This window comes from Bufo bufo, chromosome 5 (genome assembly GCF_905171765.1).
Source record: "Bufo bufo chromosome 5, aBufBuf1.1, whole genome shotgun sequence".
In the NCBI taxonomy this organism is placed as follows: Eukaryota; Metazoa; Chordata; class Amphibia; order Anura; family Bufonidae; genus Bufo; species Bufo bufo.
The window spans coordinates 72,279,069-72,304,518 of NC_053393.1; the positions used below are offsets into that span (position 1 = coordinate 72,279,069).

A 25,450-nucleotide genomic window follows, 5' to 3' on the forward strand; every position below is an offset into this window, starting at 1 on the left:
ACTTTGTACCTGAGTGGGCTTTTCTCTATGTTTTCCCTTCTACAGATACTTGTGCTGACTTGGACTGTATACGTCCATTCAAGCTGGTATAATCTCTGTTCCTTTCCCCTCCCCTCTGTCCGCTAACATCATACAGCCGACACAGGAGTGGGGTACTTGTCCTATCTCCATGACCCCTGTCCCCTGATGAATTAGGGGGTCGTGTAGAAGTAGATGAACTGTATCTATCATAAGGTGTTATATATTCATTAAGGAAACGCGTTGGGACCATGAATATATCCCCATATCTGTCCTTTGGACTATGAATACATCCTTACAATAGTCCTTCAGGACTTTTTTTCCCTTTACACACTGTACCATCCTTATAGTCACAGCCCCTCTTTGGCCTTTTCCCTCCTTTCACAGGGCCATCTAGGGTGCATGTTTTAGGGTCAGGTTCCGGACGGGGCCACCCCTTGCGGGGCCAGGACCTCGTGTTAGGTGGTTAGGGTACAACAGGCCAAGTAGGGCAGTAACAGGGTTAGATTTTTCCCTGTTGCCCTCAGCCATCAAGACCTAACCGACTGACGGTCGCAACCAGGTTCAAAGACACCTGTTTTGAACAGTGGACCATACGACCCGGGCATCCTTACCGGTAAGACCCACCCTGTTTTTTCTGCCTATTGGCATACTAGTAGACCTTGGGTACACCACCCAGGGCCTTTCAATATTGTATATGTATTTTGGTCACCTCCACTTTGGCTCCCACCCATGGGCCTGAATGGACCGGACCAAAAGTGACCTTACCATTGTTCGTCATTGTTATGTGGTTTGTCTAGTAGGGGCTCACCATCTTAGTTCTTAATCGTCCAAATAAAAGATAGATTTTAAAACGTTACTGCCCCTTTTTCTTACACAAATGGTTAACTAACTGGCAGATCTGATTAGGTTGCCAGGATGATGGACTTGGTCTGCCCCTTGGTTAGTAAGAGAGTCTTAGCTGAGCAGAGAAACAGACAAGACCTACATGTGCAAGCTCCTGAAAAGTAGGCCCAGAAAGAAGACTCCTCCAGGTGACACTACTCCTGAGACTGCAAAACTGCCAGAGAGCTACTTGTGGCATCCCCATGAGGGAAATAGAATAGACATTTTAGAAGATCTTGAACCATGCAGGCTGTGGATTGTATTCAGTGGAAAAGGTTAATTCCCTATGGCAATTGCCCACCACACTTTGAGATGGACTGGCCATCTACATCTAAGATCTGCAACCCTCAGCCCAGGAATTGCAGAAAGAGTTGATGAGAAGAGAAATGCATGCCTGTGGTTACTTGGAAAGATTGCAAAGTGTATTTGGAGTGAGACTGTAGTACTACTACCATTATTGTTGCTGCCCATACACAGTTGTAGTGTCCCACTAGGTAAAGGTGGGCACTGCACAAAAGGGGTTAATGTGTCTTTAATACATCTAATGTGTTTTTATATGTGTTTCCCTGTGTTTAACTGGTGTCAGGCCTAGTTGGGTGTAGTTAGACATCCCAGACGTTAGAGGGAGCTAGAGAGCCCTAGAGATATATAGGAAGGCCCAGACAGGGGAGTGGTAGTTCATTCCAGGGGACTAGAGGAGTTACTTCGTCCACCTGAAGCTCCTGAGGCTAGGATTAGCTCAGTAGAGACACCCCAGTTGCAGGACAGAACCTCCTGGGAGAAACCCGCAGTCCTTCCTCATTCCAAGCAAAGATAAGTAACACTGATGGGCAGATGCTTTAGAAAGAAAAGCAAGGATTTAATACGAGAGGAAGATATATATATACCAAGGATATAAGCCACCATTTAGGCATCCGGGCCTTGGGATTGAAGCCAGACAGGAGTTCTAGAAAAGGACAGTGTACGCTATTTCTGAGGAAAGGTACAACCTGATTCTGAGTGCATTGTGGATTTACCCTCTGAGTATCTTGCATAATTACTACCTGCCATCGTGTGGAATAAAGCCTGCTTGTAAAGCTGTGATCTAAAGGACTGTGTTAACATCTGTATGTACAAAGTTGGACTGTTCAGTAAAGCAACGTTTGGTTCACTATACCATCTGTGTACCTCAGTTATTCCAACTATAAATCGGTGTGCCACTGTTACAGGCACTGGCGTCACGAATCCAACAGGAACCTTGCCCCAGGCACTAAAAATACCTGTAACATCCAGGGCACCTCATCCACCATCAGGCCTGGTCCCTATATACAGAGTGTGCCCCAGAGGAACTGTGTCTACCTCTCCTTCACGGCCGCATGCCTACCCAGGGTTCTCCAATACAGTGAGCAACCCTCCATTGCCTATAACCGTGACCTCGCTTCGCAATACCCTGCAGGTCTGGCGTGCTGCACAGTCAGTAGGGATAAGTAAGCTCTATGGTACCTCAGGACTGTACCAATCACTGCTATTTGTACTGCAACGCTCAACATCCTCAGTAAAGAGATCTGTGTCACCCAAACGGGCCTGGTCATTGACTTCACAATTCTTCCGCCAGCCACTGCTTATCACCTCCTGCCTTGCAGCCATTTACCTAATATCAAGGTCATCCCATTCAACACCAGGCAGGAGTCCCTAAAGGTCCAGAGTGTGCCCTGAGAGAAAGGCTGTGCCCTCCATTTACTGTGCACGGCCCAGAGAAAGCCAGGGTGAGGACTGCCACGGTGAACTGTGAAGTACTATTACCACCATCATAGCCACTACCACTCCTCACATCCTCGTCTCCCCTCTGGGTCGCTGCACAATGAGCAAGGAATACTCCATATTTCCAGAATACAGTGTTATGTGAGAAAGTAAGAATATACAACTCCAATTCAAAAAAAAGTTGGGACGCTGTGTTAAATGTATATAAATGTAAAACAGAATGATCTCACAGACCCACATTTTACTAACAATAGATCATAGAATACATATCAGATGTTGAAAGTGAGACATTTTACCATTTCATGAAAAAGATTAACTTATTTAGAACTCAATATCAGCAACGCATGTCAAAAAAGTTGGGAGAGGGCCATGTCTACCATTGTGTAACATCTTTTTTTAACAGCAGTCAGTAAAAATCTGGGAAGTGAGGAGTCCAATTGCTGTAGATTTGGGAGAGGAATGGTGTCCCATTCTTGTCTAGTGTAGCATTCTAGCTGCTCAACAGTCCTGGGTCTTCTTTGCTGGATTTATTGTTTCCTGATGCGCCAAATGTTTTCTATTGGTAAAAGGTCTGGATTGCAGACAGAACAGTTGGCACCTGGACTCTTCTGCAAAACCATGGAATGCAGTATATGGCTGAGCATTGTCTTGTTGAAATATACAAGGCCTTCTGTGAAAGAGACAGTGTCTGAATGGTAGCATATGTTGTTCTAAAACCTCTGTATACTGTTCAGCATTGATAGGGCCGTTCCAGATGTGTCATCTGCCCATGGCATAGGCACTAATGCAACCGCATACCATCAGAGATGCAGGCTTTTGAACTGTGTGCTGATACCAAGCTAGATGATCCCTCTCCTCTTGAGTCCGCAGGACACGGTGCCTGTGGTTTCCAATTTCAAATTTTGATTAATCTGATTACAGAACAGTTTTGTTTTCCATTTTGCCTTAAGTCCCTTTTAAATGTGCTTTTCGCACAGAATACAGCGGATCATGTTGACATATGGCTTTTTCTTTGCATTTAAAGTTACAGCTTTAACTTGCATGTGTGGATTTCACAGCAAACTGTGTTCATGGACAATGATTTCTGGAAGTGTTCCTGAGGAGCCCATGCAGTGATTTCCTGTTTTAATGCAATGCCACTTGTACAGTGTTCATTTTAGGACATGGTCAGATATCATAGTCAAGTATCAAAATAATGCCAATGTGACACCTGACCCTGATACCTGACTCTGACACCTGACCCTGACACCTGACCCAATACTTGACTATGATATCTGACCATGTCCTAAAATGAACACTGTACACTTGAGGGCCCATAGATCAAGAGCATCCAATATTGACTGTCGGCCTTGTGCACATGGATTTCTCCAGATTCTCTTATTCATTTTATCATATTATGTACTGCAGATGGTGAGATATTCAAAGTCTTCGCAATTTTACGTTTTTCTGAAATTGTTTCCCAATTTTTAGACAGTGTTTCACATATTAGTGAACCTCTGACCATCTTTGCTTTTGAGAGACTCTGCCTTTCTAACATCCTCTCTTCGTACCCAGTCATGTGACTTAGTAGCAAATTGTTCCTCCAGTGTTTTTTTTATTAGTACCACATACTTTTCCAGTCTTATGTTGCCCCTGTTCCAACTTTTTTGAGATGTGTTTCTGCCATCAAGTTCTAAATTAGCTTTTTTTTGTGATCTATTGTGAGTAAAATATGGGTCTATGAGATCTGCAAGTCATTGCAAGGAAACCTGTCATCACGTTTTTGGCTATTAAACGGACTGAATGGCATGATAGATCCATTTAATAGCATTGCAACCATGCCCCTTCTACTTTCCTATGATTTCCCTTTGTTTAGAAGGATAGGTTGAATCCTGCTGTGTGGTGTATGCAAACAAATGCCATAGCTGGACTTATATGGGTAGTACAGAAGGCTGGTAGAGTTGCAGATTATTCTCCATAAGCATGCCTAGTACTCGTTCATTGACACCCCCATTGCCTGTGACATCAGCACTAGCAGCTCTGAAATCATGACATGGCATTCTTCAAGAGAAGACTCCATGAAACTGCAGGGCATCTGCGCCACCTGCACACCTCCAAGTATCGAATTTGCATACAATACACGCCAAGGTAAAACTTATCTGAACAAAGAGAAAGGGAAGTAACAGGGGCTGCCAAAATGGAAGTATGTTTCAATGAGCTGTGAAAATAACTTGCAATCTGTCTTTTCCTTAGATACAGCCTTCGTCAGAATATTTATAAATGATGTGAATGACAATGCTCCAGTGTTCCCACAGCAGAAATATGAGACCAGTGTGGAAGAAGATAAAGAAGTGGGTTATGTTGTGCTGACTGTAAGCGCTACTGATAAGGATGAAGGTAAGTTCTTAATTAAAAGCAAACACAATGCAACAGCACTCTGCAAACATAGAATATATGAACTAATGCTGTAGTCTCTATATAAATAAATGTGAGCTACTTAGCAAATATAGCTTGATCATAATTATGCAAGGTGAACTCTTTCTGATGAGAACCTACTCTATATGATACCGCTCTCTGTGCCAACCAGCCTCTAATTAATTCAGGGACAGTGTATTTAAAAACAGAGTATTTGGAGGTGTGACTGCCTCCATTTTGGCCATGCACTCACTAAACCATCTTTTCCACTTTTAATTAATGCAATATATAGCTGTAATCTGCTCTCCCTGAATTCATTTGAGATCTGCTGGCACGGAGAGAGGTAGCATACTCCGCAGATTCAGCATACACGTGGAGCCTGTTCTCCTTGAATTAATGAGAGGCCGGTTAGCACAGAGGTATCCTACAGAGTAGGTTCCCATACAGAAAAGGTCACTTTGCTGTGCTAGATGGGCACAAATAATTTTGATCAAAATCTATTTGTTAAAGAGAACCTGTCATCAGCTTTATGCTGTCCATACTAACGGCAGTATAAAGTACAGACAGGTAAGTTGATTTCAGCGGTCTTTCATTAAAGAGTTAAAAGTAAGTGGCTGCCAAGAACCAACATCACAATCATTGCAGACTGGGCCTGGGAAAGAGTCCCGGCCACCTGAGAAGAGTCCTGGATATTCATGAATTCCTGCTCTCCTGCCCACCTGCTGATGGCTGACCGTCTTCTACCTAGTTTTCTCCCTTTCTCTCTAGGAGAGAACTGCCAACCATCAGCAGATGGTGAGAGAGCAGGAGATTATAATAACCAGGACTCTTCTCAGGTAGATTTGACTCTTTTCCAGGCCTGAGCTGCAATGATTATGATGCTGGTTCTCGGCAACCACTTACTTTTAGCTCATGAGGGACACACCGCTGACATCAGCATTTCTGTCACTACTTTATTCTATCCTCAGTGAGGTCAGCATAAAGTTGATGACAGGTTCCCTTTAAGTACCTCATATTCATTTTATATGGTGAATAGAGAGTTAGTTCATATAGTCTATGTTTGCAAAGTGCTGTAGAATTGTGTTTGCTTTTACTTTTGTAGTTTTGTTTCGGCCATGGCGTTGCGCACCTGAGCATTTACTTCATTTTACAGGATGTGCTGACTAACTTTGTCTTTTGGTAACTTCTTAATTATTTATATAATTTGCCTTTTTGGTTTTTATGTTTTTTTTTTTGTTGCAACATCAAGTGATTCTCATCCACACGTATGTTCATGTAACTTTAAATATGTTCCATAGCATCCCTACTTTATATATAATACATACATATTCAAACTTGTCTACATTCATTTTTTCAAAACTACGACCTGCTGTAATGAAGACCTCACCTAGATAGCCTTGACCACATCTCTAAGAATATATTCTACCTTAGGGCATCTATCAGCAGTTTTGTACCTATGAGACTGGCTGCACTTGGCAGCTGAAGGTATCTGTGTTATTCACATATTCATATGTGCCCTCATTGCTGAGAAAAATTATATTTTAATATGTGCAAATGAGTCTTTAGGAGCAACGGGGGTATTGCCGTTACACCTAGAGGCTCTGCTCTCTCTGCAACTGCTGCGCCCTCTGCACTTTGATTGACAGGGCCAGGCATAATCACATTTACACTTCATATCAAAGTGCAGCGTGTGAGGCAGTTGTAGAGAGAGCAGAGTCTCTAGGTGTAATGGTAACACCCCTGTTGCTCCTAGAGGCTCATTTGCATATATTAAAACATCATTTTTTTTTAGCAATGTGGGCACATATGAACATGGGACCAACACAGATGCCTTCAGCTGCCAAGTGCACATGTAACAGGTCAGCCAGTGTCATAGGTACAAATCTTCTGACAGATGCCCTTTTAAGAAACAACTTTTTTCATGTTTCCTTAAAGGGGTTATCCCATGACTAATGTAAAAAATGGAAATCAGACATCATATAGTACATGACAATCTCTTTCTAACAAAGCTAGAACCAGCCCTGTACCTCACATGGATCCAGAGATCTCCTCATTCATTGCTCTGCTAGTATTATATCAAGCTGACAGCTCAAGGGGAGTGTCTTTTCTACTGCAGCTAAGGGGGCGTGTCCGTGTTCTCCCTATCACAGCTCAGTGGGCGTGTCCGTGCTCTCCCTATCACAGCTCAGGAGGCAGTTGAAGGATGAAACTGAGCATGTGCGGCCATCTCAGTGAGCCGGTCAAAGAAATAAGAAATTAAGTGCCACCATACAGATACATTTTACTGAATAACTTAGTAGCTATATAAAAATTATTACATGCAATTACAAAAGTATTCAGACCCGGATGCTGGTTTGAAAACTGTAGAATATTTTTCATGGGACAACCCCTTTAAGTACACTTATAATAAAACGTGTTAATATCTGTCTTAGCACTGCCAAACAGTAGTGCATGCCACATGGAAGCGTGCCAGCTATATCAGTTCCAGAAAAATTGTGTCATAATTGCTATATCACAGAGATAATACTGTCTGACAGTAATTTCATATACATTACCAGGCAGGACAGCCATATGGAAAGTTGCAATATTTTCCACTATACAATGAATATTAAAGGGGTTCTCTAGCTTTTTTACCAAATTTTGGCTCCCCTTCCAGGTAAACCTGCGGAGAGAAGCATAGCTACTTGCTCCTCACTGCTTGGTTTCCGGCTTCTTCAGTCCATCACTGCTTTTTGTTTCAAATGACTAGCTGTTAGCGCTGATGTTTCCCCCAAGCGCAGGGCCGGCTTCAGGTTCATGTGGGCCCTTGGGTGATAAATCTCAGTGGGCCCCCTTGCGGCATTTGTAAAATGTCACCACGGCATCTGAGAGTGTTAAAAACCTGAAGCGCGAGCTTCCTGCTCAGACGCGCCTTCCCCCAGCGGAGATCGGGGAACGCACCCTGTCCTAAAAATGAGCCACAGCCTGTACTAGGCTTCCAGGCTCATTATTAGTATATCCCAGTTCAGGCAACTAGGTGGCAGTACTAAACTGTGATATAGTGACTTCTATACAGAATAATGGAGCAATTTCCATTTTTCTGTATAAGTTGCCATCTGATAAAAAGTAATAAAAAAAGTTAAAAAAAGTTTTGAAAATATAAAAAAACGTAAAAAGTAAAATCACCCCACTTTCCCCAAAATAAAAAATAAAATAAAAAGAATAACATTATGGGCATCGTCGCATGCGAAAACACCCATACTATTAAAATATTTTTTAAAAGTTAGCCCATATGGTGAAGGATGTAACAGAAAAAAATAATAAAAAAAGGGCTGTATTGCTGTTTTTTCATCACTTTATCTCCCAAGAAAATTGAATAAAAGTGATCAAGTCATACACACCCCAAAATAGTATTGTCAAAAAAGACAGATTTCCCTCAAATGAGCCCCCACACATCTCCATAGACATAACTATAAAAAAAAGTTATGGCGGTCACCGGGGATCAGGGGTTCTGTTAGGGTTGCCACCTTTCCTAACAAAAAATAATAGTTACACAAATTAAAAAGGTTGGTCTATTTAAGTTTTATTTAGCCTCTATTTTTTAAATGATTCTACTGGGATTCGAACTCAAACCACTGGGCTATAGAGCTTCATGTTAATCTGCTATAACTATATTATGGCTAAAAACCTCAGTAGTAGTTTCCCACATATTATGCATTCATATATATTAGAGGTATGATTTTATATATATTTTTTTTTAAATAATTACACATTTATTTTGTTCCATACATTTTTTTACAATTACAAAAAAAAGAAAAAATACTTCTGCTGTATAGGAATACCTAATACAAGAGAAATTACTATGAGGTTTTTCTGTCACAGCTTAGGCTACTTTCACACTTGCAGCAGTGTGATCCGGCAAGCAGTTCCATCGTCGGAACTGCCTGCCGGATCCGCCAATCTGGATGTGACTGAAAGCATTTGTGAGACGCAGTCCGGATGTGGATCCGTCTCACAAATGCATTGCAAGAACGGATCCGTCTCTCCGCTTATCATGTCGACAGACGGATCCGTCTTGTATCTTTTTTCACATTTTTCCGAATGCCGAATCCGCCACTAATACATTCCTATGGGGAAAAATGCTGGATCCGGCATTCAGGCAAGTCTTCAGTTTTTTTCAGCGGAGATAAAACCATAGCATGCTACGTTTTTCTCTTTTGCCTGATCAGTCAAAATGACTGAACTGAAGACATCCTGATGCATCCTGAACAGATTACTCTCCATTCAGAATGCATGGGGATATGCCTGATAGGTTCTTTTCTGGTATAGAGCCCCTGTGACAGAACTCTATGCCGGAAAAGAAAAACTCTAGTGTGAAAGGACCCTTAGCATTGAGCTCAATAGCTCAGTGGTTAAGATTCTTGCCTTTAATGTAGAAGGTTGTGAGTTCAAATCCCAGCAGGAACATTTTTGAAAGAGAGGGTAATTAGACTTAAATACACAGGGTGTCCCCAAACATACTAAAAATGCTTGGGGATACCCCCTTCATGGTCATAGCACTGATTCCATATATGGAGTCAGAGCAGGGACTCCTAAGCCAGGAAGAGTCCCGACTCTTCGGGATCTCCCACTGTTCAGCAATCTGGGACTAGACCTGAGTGGGCCCCCCCCTAGAGCAGTGGGCCCCCGACACTTGCCCTGCTTTGCCGGGTGCTGACACCGACCCTGTGGCATGTGACCAAGTGATATGCTGCTCGAGGTAGAAATGACTGGTGTAGCTCTTCATTGCCAGACATGTGACCCCCACCCATGCAAAGTTTACAAGAGGGGACCGCAGCACTGTGAATGCAGCAGTGGAACGAAGGAGGCGGAACCATGCAGCAGGTAAGTATGTTACACTCCACAGGGGCTGCCCACCCACTCAGCACAATTATAGGGAGAAAAAGAATATTCACAAAATGCAGGAAAAACACCCAAAAATATGCAGGTTGCACACAAGGTTGCACTCCACCTCATAAATATGTACAGCGGTGGCGTTACTTAGATTTTTTTTGTATCACAAAAAAACCAGAGTAAAATAAAATCACAAAATATACATGATATGTAATGATATAATATGCAGAGGCCAGAAACAAAAAGCATGAGGACATCCCGATATATTTGTCATGCTGTTGACATGCTTTGCAATATCCTTGAGTACAGCCAATGTACTGCTCCCAACCTTCTCAGTGTAATCAAACCGGGACTTAAGACCCGACGGCCCAGGTATGTTCCCCAACGTCCTCTGCATCCATCTCCTACTAACCATCAATTATCTGAAGGTCCCCATCAAGTTCTCTGTCGCTGATTTTTTATTTTTGTGAGAATCAAGATTATAAACACTGTTATGTAATGTGGATTTTTGAAAAGATCTTTGGTTAAAATAATGTGCTTTCAATGTAGGTGCCAATGCCAAACTAAGATACCAAATTACCAGTGGAAATACCAAAGGGATATTTGATGTTGAGCCAGAGACTGGAACCATATTTATTACCCAGAGACTGAACTACGAGCAGGATACACAGTTTGAGCTCAGTCTGGTGGCATCCGATGGAAAGTGGGAGAATCATACCTCTGTAGTTATCAGTGTGATCAACCTAAATGACGAGCCTCCTATCTTTACACAGAGTGAATATCATGACAGCATTCTGGAGGAACTGACCGATCTCCCACTGCTTGTGCTGCAAGTAAGGATAAAGTTATACAGATTTTAGGGAGGAAATGGGGTCAATGGTCTCTTTATACCTAAACTTTGTTGGGAAACTCTATATGTGTACCTTCTTTTTAATTCTGTGCAGGTTTCAGCTACTGATCCTGATCAAGAAGCAGATCAAAGTGCTCTCCGATATACTTTACATGGACAGGGGGCCAACAGTGAGTTTGTCATTGACCAGTTCAGTGGAAAAATATACGTGCACAAGAAGCTAGACCGAGAGGAATGCTTTACTTGGCGCTTTCTTGTTCTTGCCACGGATGAGAATGGCGAAGGACTGACAGGTTTCGCTGATGTGATTATTGATATCAAAGATGTAAATGACAACCCACCAATGTTTCTCTGCATGTATGATGGCTGCTTCACGGACTACATCCCAGAGAACTCCCCAGCAGATACTACAATCATGGAGATGATAGCATTAGACTTGGATGATCCAAAGTCTGAAAATAATTCCATTTTGACCTACAGAATAGTCCAAAATGTCAAGAATGAAATAAACCTCAATTTATTTTCAATTCATCCATCTACCGGCTCCATATATACTGTACTTGGATCTTTGGATAGAGAAAAAGAGGACAAATACCTGATTGTGGTAGAAGCAAAGGATGGAGGAGGACTAACCGGGACAGGCACTGCCACCATTCTGGTATCAGATGTGAATGACCATGCACCAGTTTTTACCCAGAAGGTTTACACGGCCTTCGTTCCGGAAAGTTGTGGTATAAACAGCGAAGTGACTGTTCTACAAGCCTGGGACAATGATGAAGGAGAAAATGCAATGATGGTGTTCAGTATTATTGGAGGAGATGATGACCGCAAGTTTTTTATAGAGACAGATAAAATCCATAAACGGGGTATCATTCGTCTTAGGAAAAGAATGGACTATGAAAAACCCCACGAGAGATCATTTAATCTGACAATCAAAGTAGAAGACATGGACTTCTTTAATATAGCCTACTGTATTATTCATGTTGAAGATTCAAATGACCATGCCCCTGTGTTCTACCCACATTTTTATGACATTAGACCAATGCTAGAAGATGTTCCAGTTGGCACAACAGTGGTTCAGATATCAGCCATGGATCTAGATTCAGGCTTGAATGGAATGTTTTCCTACTGCATTTTGAACTCTTCAGATCCCCACAGTCAGTTCTCACTTGTTGGTGATGGTTATATTGTGGTCTCAAAGACATTAGATAGGGAAATATCCCCCCATCACCGGCTGGTGGTATTGGCCACTGACATGGGAGAACCATCCCTTACTGGAACTGCAACCATCTTCTTTAGCCTTGAAGATATCAATGACAATGCTCCTGGATTTGAAACCCAATATAGACCCATGATTTGGGAAAATACTGAATATCCGCATGTCGTGCAAATAAACAAGACGTCAACTCTGTTATATGCTGCAGACAATGACACAACAGAAAATGGTCCTCCTTTTGCCTTCTACTTACTGACTGATCCTCAAGGCAACAATGACTTCACACTAACAGACTTCCACAATGGAAGTGCCATGATCACTGCCCTGCGCAGCTTCGACAGAGAGTTGCAACAACTTTTTTATTTACCAATCTTAATAACTGATAGTGGAAGTCCTCCCTTGACATCTACGAATACCTTAACCATCGTAATTGGAGACCGAAACGATCATCCTCATTCTTCTGGACACATGGATTGCACTGTCTATGCCTACAAGGGTAATATTACATCAGACTACCCCTTGATAGCCAATGTTTGGCTATTTAGTTTTCCGCAAACAAATATTACTATTTTTCTGCTTTGTTCCAGTAGCGATTGTTGCAAAAGTGACAATAGGAAGTGCAGTCACATTGGCTGTCACCTTTGAATTGGTTTCTGACCAGGGTTAGATTATAGGCAGGACACATAGGGCACTTGAATTGGGGTTTCCGCCGTTAAAGATTAAGGGTGCCTGCATCATCAATCCTGTCTGATGGTTGTTCAGAAATGCAATTCAGCTGTCTCCATGACTCCAACAGATTTTAGTGTATAGGGCCACATGCATGTGCAGCCACCTTTCTTACTGTATGTGTGGCTGGAGTAGGATGTGGGGTTTACATCCCATACATTTTTTTTTTAATTAGTGGCCTCCACCAGCCTTATTTCATCCCTGCTTCTGACAAACCAGTGACCAGTTTTCTGCTTATCTGCCTATTCTTCTTTTAATCAAATTTTTTTTTTTAAATTTATACATAGGTATACAACAATAAACAAACAATAGCAAACCAATCAACCCCCGGCAGGAATATATTACCAGCAGAACAGTTAAGTACACACCAGTTAACAAGACTGTGGAGTCCCTGCAGTGCGGAAACGCAATATTCCCAAAAAGGTGGACCCCCCTTCCTCCACTAGTACTTTCCCAACAGTCATAAATCAGTAAAAATAGTGCCCAGAATAATAGTTTAGATACATTCAAACACTACTCTATGGGGCATACAGTATATCTATAGACCTTCATATCAACAGATAAACATGTACAACACCTACAAAATAACACTCAGAGGGTTTCTATACAGCTAATGTGAAGATTGACCAGGGGTATCAATCTACGGCCCCCAGACAGACTCAAAATCCGCCTCCATTCTACGTGTTTTTATAGACCCCTTTTTCCAGTCTAATCACTATATTCCCTAGTAGTAACTACCAGTTGAATCCAATATTTTGCTATTAGTTTTCTCATCTAATATAATAGACGATGAATACTGATACAAATCCCCCTTGAAATCACATTGGGAACAGTTAAAACTATTCCTGACTCCAATATTATCAAGGAACACTGGAATCTCATAACCTCTGTGAATCCAAAAAAGTTGAGGTTCACAAAGAAGGGGTAACCGACAAAACCTCAGACCATTGCTCATCTGTTAGGGTACCAACATCACATGTCCATTTTGCCTGAACTATTTATGGGAACTGCTGATTTTTAAAAGAGAGCAAATACTGATAGAAAAAGGAGATAACTGACCCATAATCAGAGACTTGTGTATAGCTAGATCTAACGAATGACCCTGAACCTTCAAAGTTGTAGCTACTGATAAAATAAGGAGTTTAGGAGCTCAAACTCCACCCTTAACTGGTCAAACCTTTTGCTCCACAGAGAACAGTTGGGTTAACCAATAGTTGCCCTTCCTTTTCCATAAATAAAAACCCTGTAACCTGGGCACTTCAGACAGTTTGGGATTATTCCAGAGGGACTTAAGGGCTGTGCAACCCATTACATTAGTCAGTTCTTACATTTTTTTGCCAAACCTTAAAAAATTGATATAGTAAGAATATTCGCTGGGGGCCTCCATATGCGGGAAGTCTGCCTCCAGCTAAATAGGACACTTACCTGCCCACCAATCCCAAAGGCTCTAGGCTACACCAACTTTCAAGCTGTTGGGCCTGAGCAGCCAGAATGTACAGAAATAGGTTAGGTACTCCTAGTCCTCCATTATCTTTACCTTTCTGCAAGGTTTTCAACCAAATTCTTAAAGGGCTTCTGTCACCCCCCAAAAGTCATTTTTCATTTTTGGCCTAATTAAAATCCTTATAGTGCGATTATTCAATATATAGTGCTCTTACCCTTATCTGTTGTCTAGTTTCTTTAAAAACCGCACTTTTATAATATGTTAATTACCTGGCTACCAGCAAGTAGGGTGGTTACTTGCTGGTAGCCTCCGCATCCTCCTTTCAAAAAAACGCCCCCTCCTCTTGTTGATTGACAGGGCCAGCGAGCGCTCTCCTCCTCTGGCTGGCTCTGTCTGCGTTCTAAATCTCGCACCTGCGCCGTACCGGTCTTCACTCGGCACAGGCGCACTGATAGGAGGACGCTCGCTCGGCCGCTCCTTCCTCAGCGCGCCTGCGCCTGGTGTAGATGTGACGTCATCGGCGCAGGCGCACTGAGGAAGGAGAGCGGCCGAGCGAGCGTCCTATCAGTGCGCCTGCGCCGTCTGAAGACCGGTACGGCGCAGGCGCGAGATTTAGAACGCAGACAGGGCCAGCCAGAGGAGGAGAGCGCTCGCTGGCCCTGTCAATCAATAAGAAGAGGGGGCGTTTTTTGGAAAGAAGGCTGCGCCGGCTACCAGCAAGTAACCACCCTACTTGCTGGTAGCCAGGTAATTAACATTTTATAAAAGTGCGGTTTTTAAAGAAACTAGACAACAGATAAGGGTAAGAGCACTATATATTGAATAATCACACTATAAGGATTTTAATTAGCCCAAAAATGAAAAATGACTTTTGGGGGGTGACAGAAGCCCTTTAAGTGCTGTCTGTTCCAGATAAATTACGGAATTAACTCTGTATTTTATAAAAAACAAAAAACATAACACATAAGGATCCAAACAGGGCTGTTATGTAAAACATACAGGAATTGTAGCACTAAGACCATTTTGACAGGGTTGGCTCTACCAGGAAAAGTGGTAACAACCTTCCATGCACTCCTATCCAACAATGGGGGCAAATTAACAGTGATGTAATCCTGGTGACGGGCAGAAATTATGGGCTTGTTCCACCACTAGCGAAGCAGTAATATAGCCACACGCCTTACCTTGTCACTTTTGCAAAAATGGCCAACATAATTAGATATTATTTCCCTCTTTTTTCAGATGATTGACATTAAGGAGTTAAAATTAACCAGTCTCAGATATTATGACCAGAGTTTATTGTATGTTGTCTTTTATAACAGGAATACTACCAACAATCATCCTTGGAAAGGTTCCAGCACCAGACCTTGATGACTGGGAGCACAAAATGTATTATATGGAAACTAAATCAAGGTAATTACAAATTGCAAAAGTAATCTAAAAGAGGACCTTTACCAACATTACTTGGCAGCAGCCAACACTTTACAGATTTTGGTTCTGTTCCCAAACAATTGGTGTCACTAGTATGGTGATTAGGGATGAGCAAATCGACTTTGAATGAAACATCTGAAGTTGATGCGCATAAAACTTCGTTAGAATACAATACCGTACAAACCCGAGTTCGGTAAAAGGTTTTTTACAGTAGAAATTAATTTATGAAGTTATTACCCGAAGTCTTGCGAGACTTTGCAAAGTAGTAACTTCGGCTCATAGGAGGAAATGCATTCTAATACTGTACGGAGAGCTCTCTATGTGCAGTATTCTGCGCATCAACTTCAGATGTTTCATTCAAAGTCAATTTGCTCATCCCTAATGGCGATGAAAAGAAAAAAATACTCTTTTCAAAGGTTTTAATTTTTTTTCAGTATTAAAAACAAGAATAATCAGGGGTGTACATAATAATCATTGGGCTACATAGCAAGAATCTGAATTGGACCCCCAGGTCCGGATGCGCCAGATCTGGCACTACCGTGATTTTCGTTGTGCTTCTATGACAGAGCAGAACAGCAAATATTATTATGGAACACAAGTTGACATTACAGGGAGAGGGTATAAGAAGAGAGAACTACAACTCCTAGCATGCCCAGACTGTTGTTGTAGGGCATCAGTGAACATTACATGGAGGGGGATACAGTAGGACAAAACTACAACTCCCAGTATTAGGATGTTATGGGCTATCCCAGGACACCACTCACCTGTCCTCCAGACACACACAGAAGCTCCTCCCCATGTAGTTTCACTACATTTTCCTCTCGATGGCTGAGCTTCATCTCCCTGCCCTGGTCACATGACGATGACATCATCACAGGTCCTTCAGCTGTAAAACTACTGACTCTGTACTCTGTATGGCTGCCCTAATCACATGCTCATGACATCATCACAGGTACTTCTGCACAGCTAGCTAGGTTTTCACAGCTAAATATACAAGTGTAATTGGGGGCGGGGCTTTCCTGCAGGGTCGGGCCCCCTTCCTCCACAGGGCCCATAGCAGCTGCATGGTTTGCCTCTATTAGAGGTACACCACTGAAAACTATACATATGTGGTATCGCCGGATTCCTACTGACCTGGAGAATGAAGAGCACAAGTCATTTTTACTGCATAACGAACGCCATAAAAATAAAAAAACTGTGGCGGAATTGCGTTTTTTTCAGTTCCACCTCATTTGAATTTTTTTCCCACTTCCCACTACATCCTAAGCAATATTAGTGGCATTAAAAAAGTACAACTTGTCCCGCAAAAAAACAAGTCCTCATACTATAATGTGAATGAAAAAATAAAAAAGTTATGGCTCTGGGAAGGCAGAGAACGAAAAATAAAAAAACAGAAAATCGCAGCGTCATGAAAGGGATAAAGGGGTTATCCTCAGGATAGGTCATCAATATCAGATTACGGGGGTTTGACATCTGGGAACCCCGCCGATAAGCTGTTAGAAGAGACCGACACTCCATTAGCACCAGGGCCTCTTCCTAGGCCATGTGATGTCACAGTACATCGGTCACATGGCTTAGTTGCAGCTCAGCCCCATTGAAGTGAAAGGGGCTGAGCTGTAATACCAAGCATAGCCACTATACTATGTACCGTGTTGTGCCTGGAGAGATGCCGGGCTCCGTTGAGCGTGATGGCTCCCTGTAACGGCTGATTGGCGGGGATGCCAGGACTTGGACCCCCACCAATGTGACGATGACATATCCTGAGTATAGGTTATCATTATCTGTACCTGGATGACCCCCTTAACCTTCCTTTCAGTATTTTCTCATATTTTCTATGGCTGGGAAATGATGTTCTCTTAATGTTAAAGTTTTTCACTTTTAACCTGACAGGATCTTTTCTGTCCATGATTCTTCTGGTTTGCTGACCATACGAGTAGGGGCCATTCCAGGTGTTTATAAAGTCAGGGTAAGAGTAACAGACGGAGTTTGGCCGGACGTGGTCTCCATTGTCAAGGTAGCACTCATTGCCATAACTGAAGAAGATGCCAACAATGCTATTGCTATAAGAATAAAAGGTAAGTTCACTTGTAGTCCTATAACACAGACATCATGTAAATGGGAGTACCCATGATCACCTTAAGGCCTGATTCAGACAACAGTCTCTTCCATCCATGTTCTATGCGGGCTGCACTCACATAGCACATGGACCCGCACAGACATGGACCCATTAAAATAAATGGTGCAATTCACACATCAGTTTTTCTGCATGGACCATTGGTCCAAGCAGAGAAACCCACAACATGCACCATTCTTGTTCATTTTCAATCTATGACTCATTCTTTCAAGTATCTGGGTACAGGGGAAAAAAAACAGATGCACCTAGGCACCATATAGATGTCTACATATATCTGTGTTTTGTGGAAGGAAATCGCAACGGCCACTTAAAACTGATTTAAGGGTGATAATCATAAGCAGGTTTGTTCTCTATATTATTTTAGGCAGAGATTAAACATTACAAACTAATACATTACAACAAAGAAGTAACTTAGACAAGAAAAAACTAGACAGATGACAAATTTATCAGAATGGGATAGGCAGAATAATACATTTGGTACAACCTGCTAGACATGTAAGACATTTTTCTCTTCCTTGTAACACCTTCTGGCTGGCTAACTTTACAACAACATCTACAACATCTACCTATTGATAGTCTAAATACGGTTAAAAGCTATGTATACCTTTGGAGGCAATTTTTGTTTATGATTGCATTCTACTCATTTTTGGCTAAAATCATATTTTCAATTGCCTTTTATTAAAAAATATTGAGCCATTCTGTCACAAAGTGTTAACGATTTTTCTGTCTGTGTGACTGATACTTTCACTTTCACTTTGTGCCATCATCTAATGAACCCTATCTCTAAACTACTAAGAGGTCATAAACATGTAGTTAAGCCATATTCTTATCAGTAAGATAAGAACTGAGCTATAATGAGTTTTTATAATGTCAGAGAGCAGAGATAAGGAGCCTGTCTGCTCCCCAGATGACGGAAAATACTGAAAATCCACAGGCTGCTACTACAGCATCTCAGCTATGTACACAAAAAGGATCCAAATTTTTAATAAAGACCAATTGAATCTCAAAATAAGTAAAATGCAATAATAAAAAAATTGCCCCCAAAGGTGTACATTGCCTTTAAACCTGTTTGTACACATTCATGTCCATGAGATCCAATAGCAATCTAACATGTATGGAGGTCTTCCTTCTATCCTCTGAAGGCAGATATCAGAGGAAACAAGAATGGGGTATGTTAGTGTCACGGCCTATGGTGTGCGCTGTGACACTGTTGCTACACTTGCGGTTGCCCGCGGCAATGTGTTGCTGTGTGAGCATGCAGTGGCGGTGTCTCGGCCTTCTGGGTGATTGCCGTGACATGGTTGCCACGCATGTTGTTGCCTGCGGCAATGTGTAGCTTTCTATGCTTGTGTGTGCACTTCCCCTTTAAGTGGCTTTCTTCCCTTGTCTGGTGTTGGAAGGGTTAACTCCCTTCCTAGTGTTTTGTTAACACTGGGTTTATGTGTGTGTGGGTGTGGTTGCTTGGGCTATTTAGCCTCTGCTGGATGCCTGAAGCTGAGGGGTACTCCAGCCATGGTGTATGCTGGAGCTATCCTCCTGGTCTTAGTCCATCTGTCCAGTGAGGGCCACCCTAGTGGTCATTGATGTTCTTATGGTGTCTCACGTTTATTGCAGCTATGGGTCTCCTGGGTTCCTGTGTGGTTGTGGTGTGTGCTGTGTCCTTTTAATGTTGGTGTGGACACCAGCACTTGTGCACGGGTTCCAGTCAGTGTGTCTGTGGCAGGTAAGTGTGTTACTGGTCTCACTTACCTGCCATCTCTATAGCTGTATGTGTTCCCCTCTCCTTGCAGCCTGGCCTCTGATAGAGACTCCTGTTTCTCCATTACTGGGATGAACAGGTCGTCTCTTCCCTGCTCCTTGGTGAGGGATTTCCAGGGCGACTTAGGGTCTTTAGGTATCCTGAGTATGAGTCGTCCTACCATCGGGGTCCGCTCATACGGGGAGGAGTCAGGGAGAGGATTAGGGATGTTGTAGGAGGTGACCTGCTCCCTTATTACTCCTTTTGGCCAGGCTGATACCCTTTTACCCTTTGATACCGCACGGTGGGGGATTTCCCCCACTCCCCGCCGTGATAGTTAGATTTCAATATGCCCAATCCATTATGACCAGAAGAGGTGTCAGTCAGGAGTTTGCTTCTCTCCCTGAATTGAAATAATGTTTATGGAGAGGTTGGAGGAGAAAGCTGTAGCCTATATTTGGACACATGCATCAGACAACTAGTGGTCATTTAAAAAAAAGATAATATTGATTATCGTTTTAAGTTATCTTTATGTAAAATGGATGGATAGATAGACAGTCATATATGATAAGAGAGACAATTTAATATAATTTGTTCCTCTTAATCCAGGTATCAGTGCAGAACAGTTCATAGCCCAAACACAAGGGATGATCAGTAAATATGAGCAGCTGAAGAAACTTTTATCCAAAATAATTTCCTCTGCAGAAGATGATGTCCAGCTCTTCAGTGTACTGAATGTTCCGGATCCAACCAACTCTACAGATGTTTGGATTTCCAGACCCCCCTATTACGAACCTGGGAAGCTAAATGCCATGGTGGCTTTACATCGTGACAAGGTCTGATGTAAACTTTGTATCTTAGTTCATGACTGTTATATTAGATTACAATGGCCTTTATTCCGTAACTATAAGCGGATTTACTTGGGGAAATTGTTGGGCCAATTATCGGGAATGAATACTAGTACGAACGCTCGTTCCCTATAATTGGCCCCTGTAAAAGGTGCCGCAGATCACCCAATGAAAGAGCGAACCATCGTGTGAAATCATATATGTGAACACCTAAATCATTGTTTTTGGGCAGCAGATCATGCCGTGTAAACAGGAATCTGCTGCCCAGTAACAATGAATCTGTATGACGAGGAACGATGACATTAGCTATTGCTCCTCCCGATTCAGTGGAGGGGATCGCCAATGTAAATGTACCTCTTTCCTCCTCCTGCAAGAAGGTAGTTATCAGGAAGGAACGGTCCTTTCCCGATAATTGTCTGCTCGGTCGGCACATGTAAATACACCTTAAAAATACATTCCATGTATATAGATTGGTTTAACAGAGTCCATATTCTCCACAGTTAGAATCTGCAATGGGCGTCCAAGTGGCTCACATCGGAGAAGATGAGTGCAGGAATGCCCAATGCAGCCACAAGACTGGCTGTGTCATTAGAAACATATATAAAAATCTCCCAACAATGACGAGAACTGATGGTGTCTGCTTGGGGTCAGTGACCATTGCAACCCGGGTCCGCTGTTCCTGTGCGTCTCGAGAACTTATGCACCTTTCCTGCTCCTCATATACAACCAGTCCCTGTCTTAATGGGGGGACCTGTGTGGACACAGAGCTCGGATATAGGTAATGTATTATCAAATAGGGAAACAGATCTGTATCGTTTTGCACTTATTATAGTCTCTTTAGCCACCCTGTGGAGTTAGAAGGCGCTGCTGAGGTATCTACATGGACAGTGCAAACCTTTGCCGGACTCTCTTCTCTGCAGACACTGCTTGTAAGCAAGCAAGAGAGGAACTGGCCATATGATCATTCCATCCTTCTCTTGTATAATTGTTTGCATGCTCCTGAACAGCAGGAACAGATCTGGTGTTTGACTCATTGGTAAAATTCTTCAATCATGGCACTTTTTCAGCTTAAGAAACATAATAACATTCACGTACATTGATGCATACAAGAAATGTAAAATAATTTCTATTGTTGCATGTATGTTTTTAATTGTATGATGATCAGCGTCCTGGTGGATGGGACTGAGGTCTTTTAATTTTTTGCCACCTTGAGGAGAACTTTGAATCAAAGCAAGTGATGACCGAAAGAGTAGTCTCTCTGTCATTTCTCTTCATATCCAAGTCTGTTAGCCTCTTGGTGGGGAAGGGGGTGACTCTTATATTCTATATAGCTTAATCAAATGACAGGCTCCAAGGGTTTCCAAAACTGAGATTCAAAAGGAAAAGCATGAAGTCTGCTTAGGTTACACTCCTGTTTTGTTTTTCGTTTGACAGGTGTCAATGTTCCCCTGCTTACTATGGACCCGAATGTCAGCAAACCAAACACTCATTTACAGGAAAAGGTTTTGCCTGGTTCCCTCCAATAACCCTCTGCTTTGAAAGTCATATATCCCTGGATTTCATCACTGAAGAAACTGATGGACTTCTTCTCTACAATGGTCCTATGGCATCCAAGAACCACGGGGAGTCAGAAGATTTCATTGCTGTAGGTGAGAATGTTAATACATGATCATCAGCCTTTTGAGATATTTGTATCATCACTTGCCTCGTGACTTATTTTATTACTTGGATGCAGCGATTTCAGGAGGTCTATAGAGTGTAGTTCTAGATGCAGAAGTGCTTACTGATGTAGGAGAAGAAGAGTTGGTGAATACAGAACAGTAGATGTATATACCACCCGTAATATATGGAAAGCTGGGTGGCCTCATCTATTAGCCACAGCAGCTACAAAGCACATCTCTAGCTCTGGAGGATCTGGCTTTTTTATGCATGGCATAAATAGCTAATTGATTTAAACGAGAACTGTGTAATTCCTCATTTCCCCTGCAGTGGCGCCCTACCTCTTGAAGCTCATCAAGAGAATGCCAAGAGTGTGCAAAGCAGTAATCAAAGCAAAAGGTGGCTACTTTGAAGAACCTAGAATATGACATATTTTCAGTTGTTTCACACTTGTTTGTTATGTATATAATTCCACATGTGTTAATTCATAGTTTTGATGCCTTCAGTGTGAATCTACAATTTTCATAGTCATAAAAATAAAGAAAACCTTTGAATGAGAAGGTGTGTCCAAACTTTTGTTCTGTACTGTATAATGGACAGTTCTTATACTTTGTCCCGAGACAATACAAGCAATCATCAATTTATTTCATATAGAGATTCAAAATGGATCCCCTTGCTTGGCTGTTAATCATGGCTCTGGATCTCTCCTCCTGAAGTTCAACAAGAGGCGAGATGTGTCAGATCGCCAGTGGCATAACTTAAAGATTCTGAGCAATGGAAAGGTATGAAAAAAATCAAAATTCTCCCACTTTTATATACAGTGCTTGCCTTTTATAACTTTATACATGAAACACTACTTACAATCGAATCGATATGAAAATATGCCAGTTTTTTGGCGCATTTTGTGGCAAAAAATTTGCATGCATGCTTTGCATCACAATTATTGTTTTACACTCTTTTCTAAGCATTTTAGGCCCTGTCCAACAATGGGACGTGGTTTCAATAGAATGGGCGTGGCTTCACAGTGAAAGGGTGTGGTTTAAATGCAGCTGTGTGCACCCAAATTTTGTTTTGGAGTGAAACTGTGCTAACTTATAGGTGGCATAAACTTCTAAGTTTTTTTGTGTACTGAGACTTTTTCTGGTGCATTGACAAATTTTTGGCATGAAATTATACCAAAAATCTGGTGCAAGATTTACAATACAAATTTAGAAAGGTCCATGTGCCAGAACAGTAAATTTGTGTAATATTAAGACTGTTATTTGTATTCTTAGGCAGTGCAAAGTGCAATATCACTAGTAAATCTGCCCCAGGGGCAGTATTTGGTAGAATTCAGGAATTGGGAGATTTACTTCACTGGCCAAATTCAAAACTATTTGCTCACATTATAGCCCAATAACTCCTAGTAGTCAATATGAGGATAGGTTAATTGATTGATCGAATTTAAGCCAGACAATGAACAAAAAAAATACAGTTGTCATTTTGTGACAAAACTGTGTGTAAAGCCTTTATTAGCTGCTCTTCATCATCGTGAGCATACTTGCCAACAGTTTCAGATTTTTCACAGTTCCCATGTCGGTAGCTTAATTCAATTGCAGACTGCCATTCTTTTCCAGAGAAGTAGATTGTATTACTGCAGCCCTTTACTTCCTCCCTGCCAATGTCAGCTACAGGACATAAATGAAGAGAATTAATTATATAGACACTAAAAGAGAGGGGGATAGCAAATAATGTGAATGTCTTCGCAAATTTGAAGCTGTTTCTGTGTTTGTAGAAAAAACCTGCTTGTTAATAAAGATCTGTGATTACAGCAGCCTCAGCACTAATTTAGGAAACGGTTCACTGCTGTATGAGCACACGGAGGCAGGGGGAAGATTGAAAAGTGTAATGAGAGCTATCAGGCTTGTAGAGATCTGTGACTGCAGATCCCCATATCTGTAACATGGCAGACAATGACAACTTCTTGTTAGTAAAGTAGGAAAAAGCTGAGATCTTCAGCAAATGCAACTGAGCTTTGAAGGGAGAGAATTCATAAATGTAATATACATGAGTATCTAAGAGCACGGCAACATTTTTATTTTTCACTGGAATTGTACTTTAGATTTGGCATGCCTATATTTGATTATTATGTATTACATATTAATATATATTTGATTAATAGGAATATAGCTGATGATGATCTTTTAAAATTGAATTGAATCATTCATTAGATCTGCTTTTTATGTGTTAGAAAGTGAAGATGATCCTCGATCACTGTTCAGAAGAATCTTTGGTGAATGGTGCTGGTGCCTCTCATGGAATACATGGAGACCGCTCATGGTGTGAAGTTTCTGGAGAGACACCTGGAAAAAAGAGGTAGTTATAAGAAAACCAAGCTGAGTATTCTACAAGTATTTAAGGTTATGTTCATATTTGCTCTAGAGACTCTACTGCAAATCCCATCAGATTTGACGAAAAGAAGAGTGCTGCATGTACCACTATTCTTCCTGTAATAACAACAAAATGCAATGCACCCCATTATAATGGGGTCGGACGACGGAGGCGTCTATGCAGTGAGCCCCTTAGGAGCAGGGGCAGGGGATGGGAGTTGTAGTGGCCCTGATGATGATGTGTGACCGTGTACTCCCTCAGACCATAACTCCCTGGGGTCAGTGCAGTGAAGGAGGACCACCTTGTGTTCACTTTGGGCACTTCCTGTAGCTGTGGGCTCCAAGCCTGAAGGTAGTTGGGGTGGCCAATGGTGTAAATGTCTAAGTGGGTGCTAGGCAGGGCATGTGATGGGAATGCAATGGCCAGCATGTGGTGTTAAGAGAGTCAGAGACCAGACCATATTGAACTTAACAAAATTCTTTCTTTACTGTGTGCACAATAGAAGCTGTAGTACATCTGCAGCGGGCCCCTCCCCCCAGGGCCCTTTAAGAGAACTAGTACTTGTTTCGTGATGCCAGTTGCAATGAAGGAACAAGGGCACAGGGCCCCTTTTTAGTGAAGTAGTAGATGGTACCCAGGTGTAGGAATGCCAGAGTGGTGTAGGGTGGCCTACAATGTCCCTTAATGTTTTGCACTGGTCACGGTGCTCCTACCTTGATACGCTGGACCCCAGGCGTTGGCCCCAAAGCAATGAAAGGGGGGTTGTTGATGAAGGGGATGATAAAATAAGTCCAGAGCTTGTAATGAAGTTCAATAACAGCTTTACTTTCAATATGCATTTCTCCAACAGTTTTAGGCCTTGTCTTGGTTCCCAGTAGGCTTTAGCATTAAAGGGTTTCTGTCACTAGAATTTTCACTATTAAACTGGCTGACATTAGCAATGTGCTAATGTCAGCTGCACCTAACTATGCAATTCTTGTGATTATTCATGCCCCCGTTACTGCAGAATTCTTACTTTTATAATATGCAAATTAGCATGGGGAAATCTAGCACCGTTCAGTATTCGGCGCAGGAGTGGTGAGGAAGCTGGCAGCCAGCGAGTGTCCTTCCCTTACCGCGCCTGCGCTG

At 42.1% G+C, this 25,450-nt stretch overlaps 1 protein-coding gene across 1 annotated transcript in view; it reads left to right on the top strand.

The window, feature by feature from the left end:
• Nucleotides 1-25,450, top strand: part of LOC121002389 (neural-cadherin-like) — a 117,264-nt gene that overhangs the window by 35,621 nt on the left and 56,193 nt on the right. The window contains exons 16-25 of the mRNA XM_040433850.1: nucleotides 4,876-5,019; nucleotides 10,459-10,742; nucleotides 10,854-12,471; nucleotides 15,465-15,555; nucleotides 17,464-17,648; nucleotides 20,055-20,281; nucleotides 20,794-21,071; nucleotides 21,728-21,942; nucleotides 22,607-22,734; nucleotides 24,183-24,307. Coding sequence (XP_040289784.1) covers nucleotides 4,876-5,019; nucleotides 10,459-10,742; nucleotides 10,854-12,471; nucleotides 15,465-15,555; nucleotides 17,464-17,648; nucleotides 20,055-20,281; nucleotides 20,794-21,071; nucleotides 21,728-21,942; nucleotides 22,607-22,734; nucleotides 24,183-24,307 — 3,295 coding nt within the window. The remainder of the gene's footprint in view (nucleotides 1-4,875; nucleotides 5,020-10,458; nucleotides 10,743-10,853; nucleotides 12,472-15,464; nucleotides 15,556-17,463; nucleotides 17,649-20,054; nucleotides 20,282-20,793; nucleotides 21,072-21,727; nucleotides 21,943-22,606; nucleotides 22,735-24,182; nucleotides 24,308-25,450) is intronic.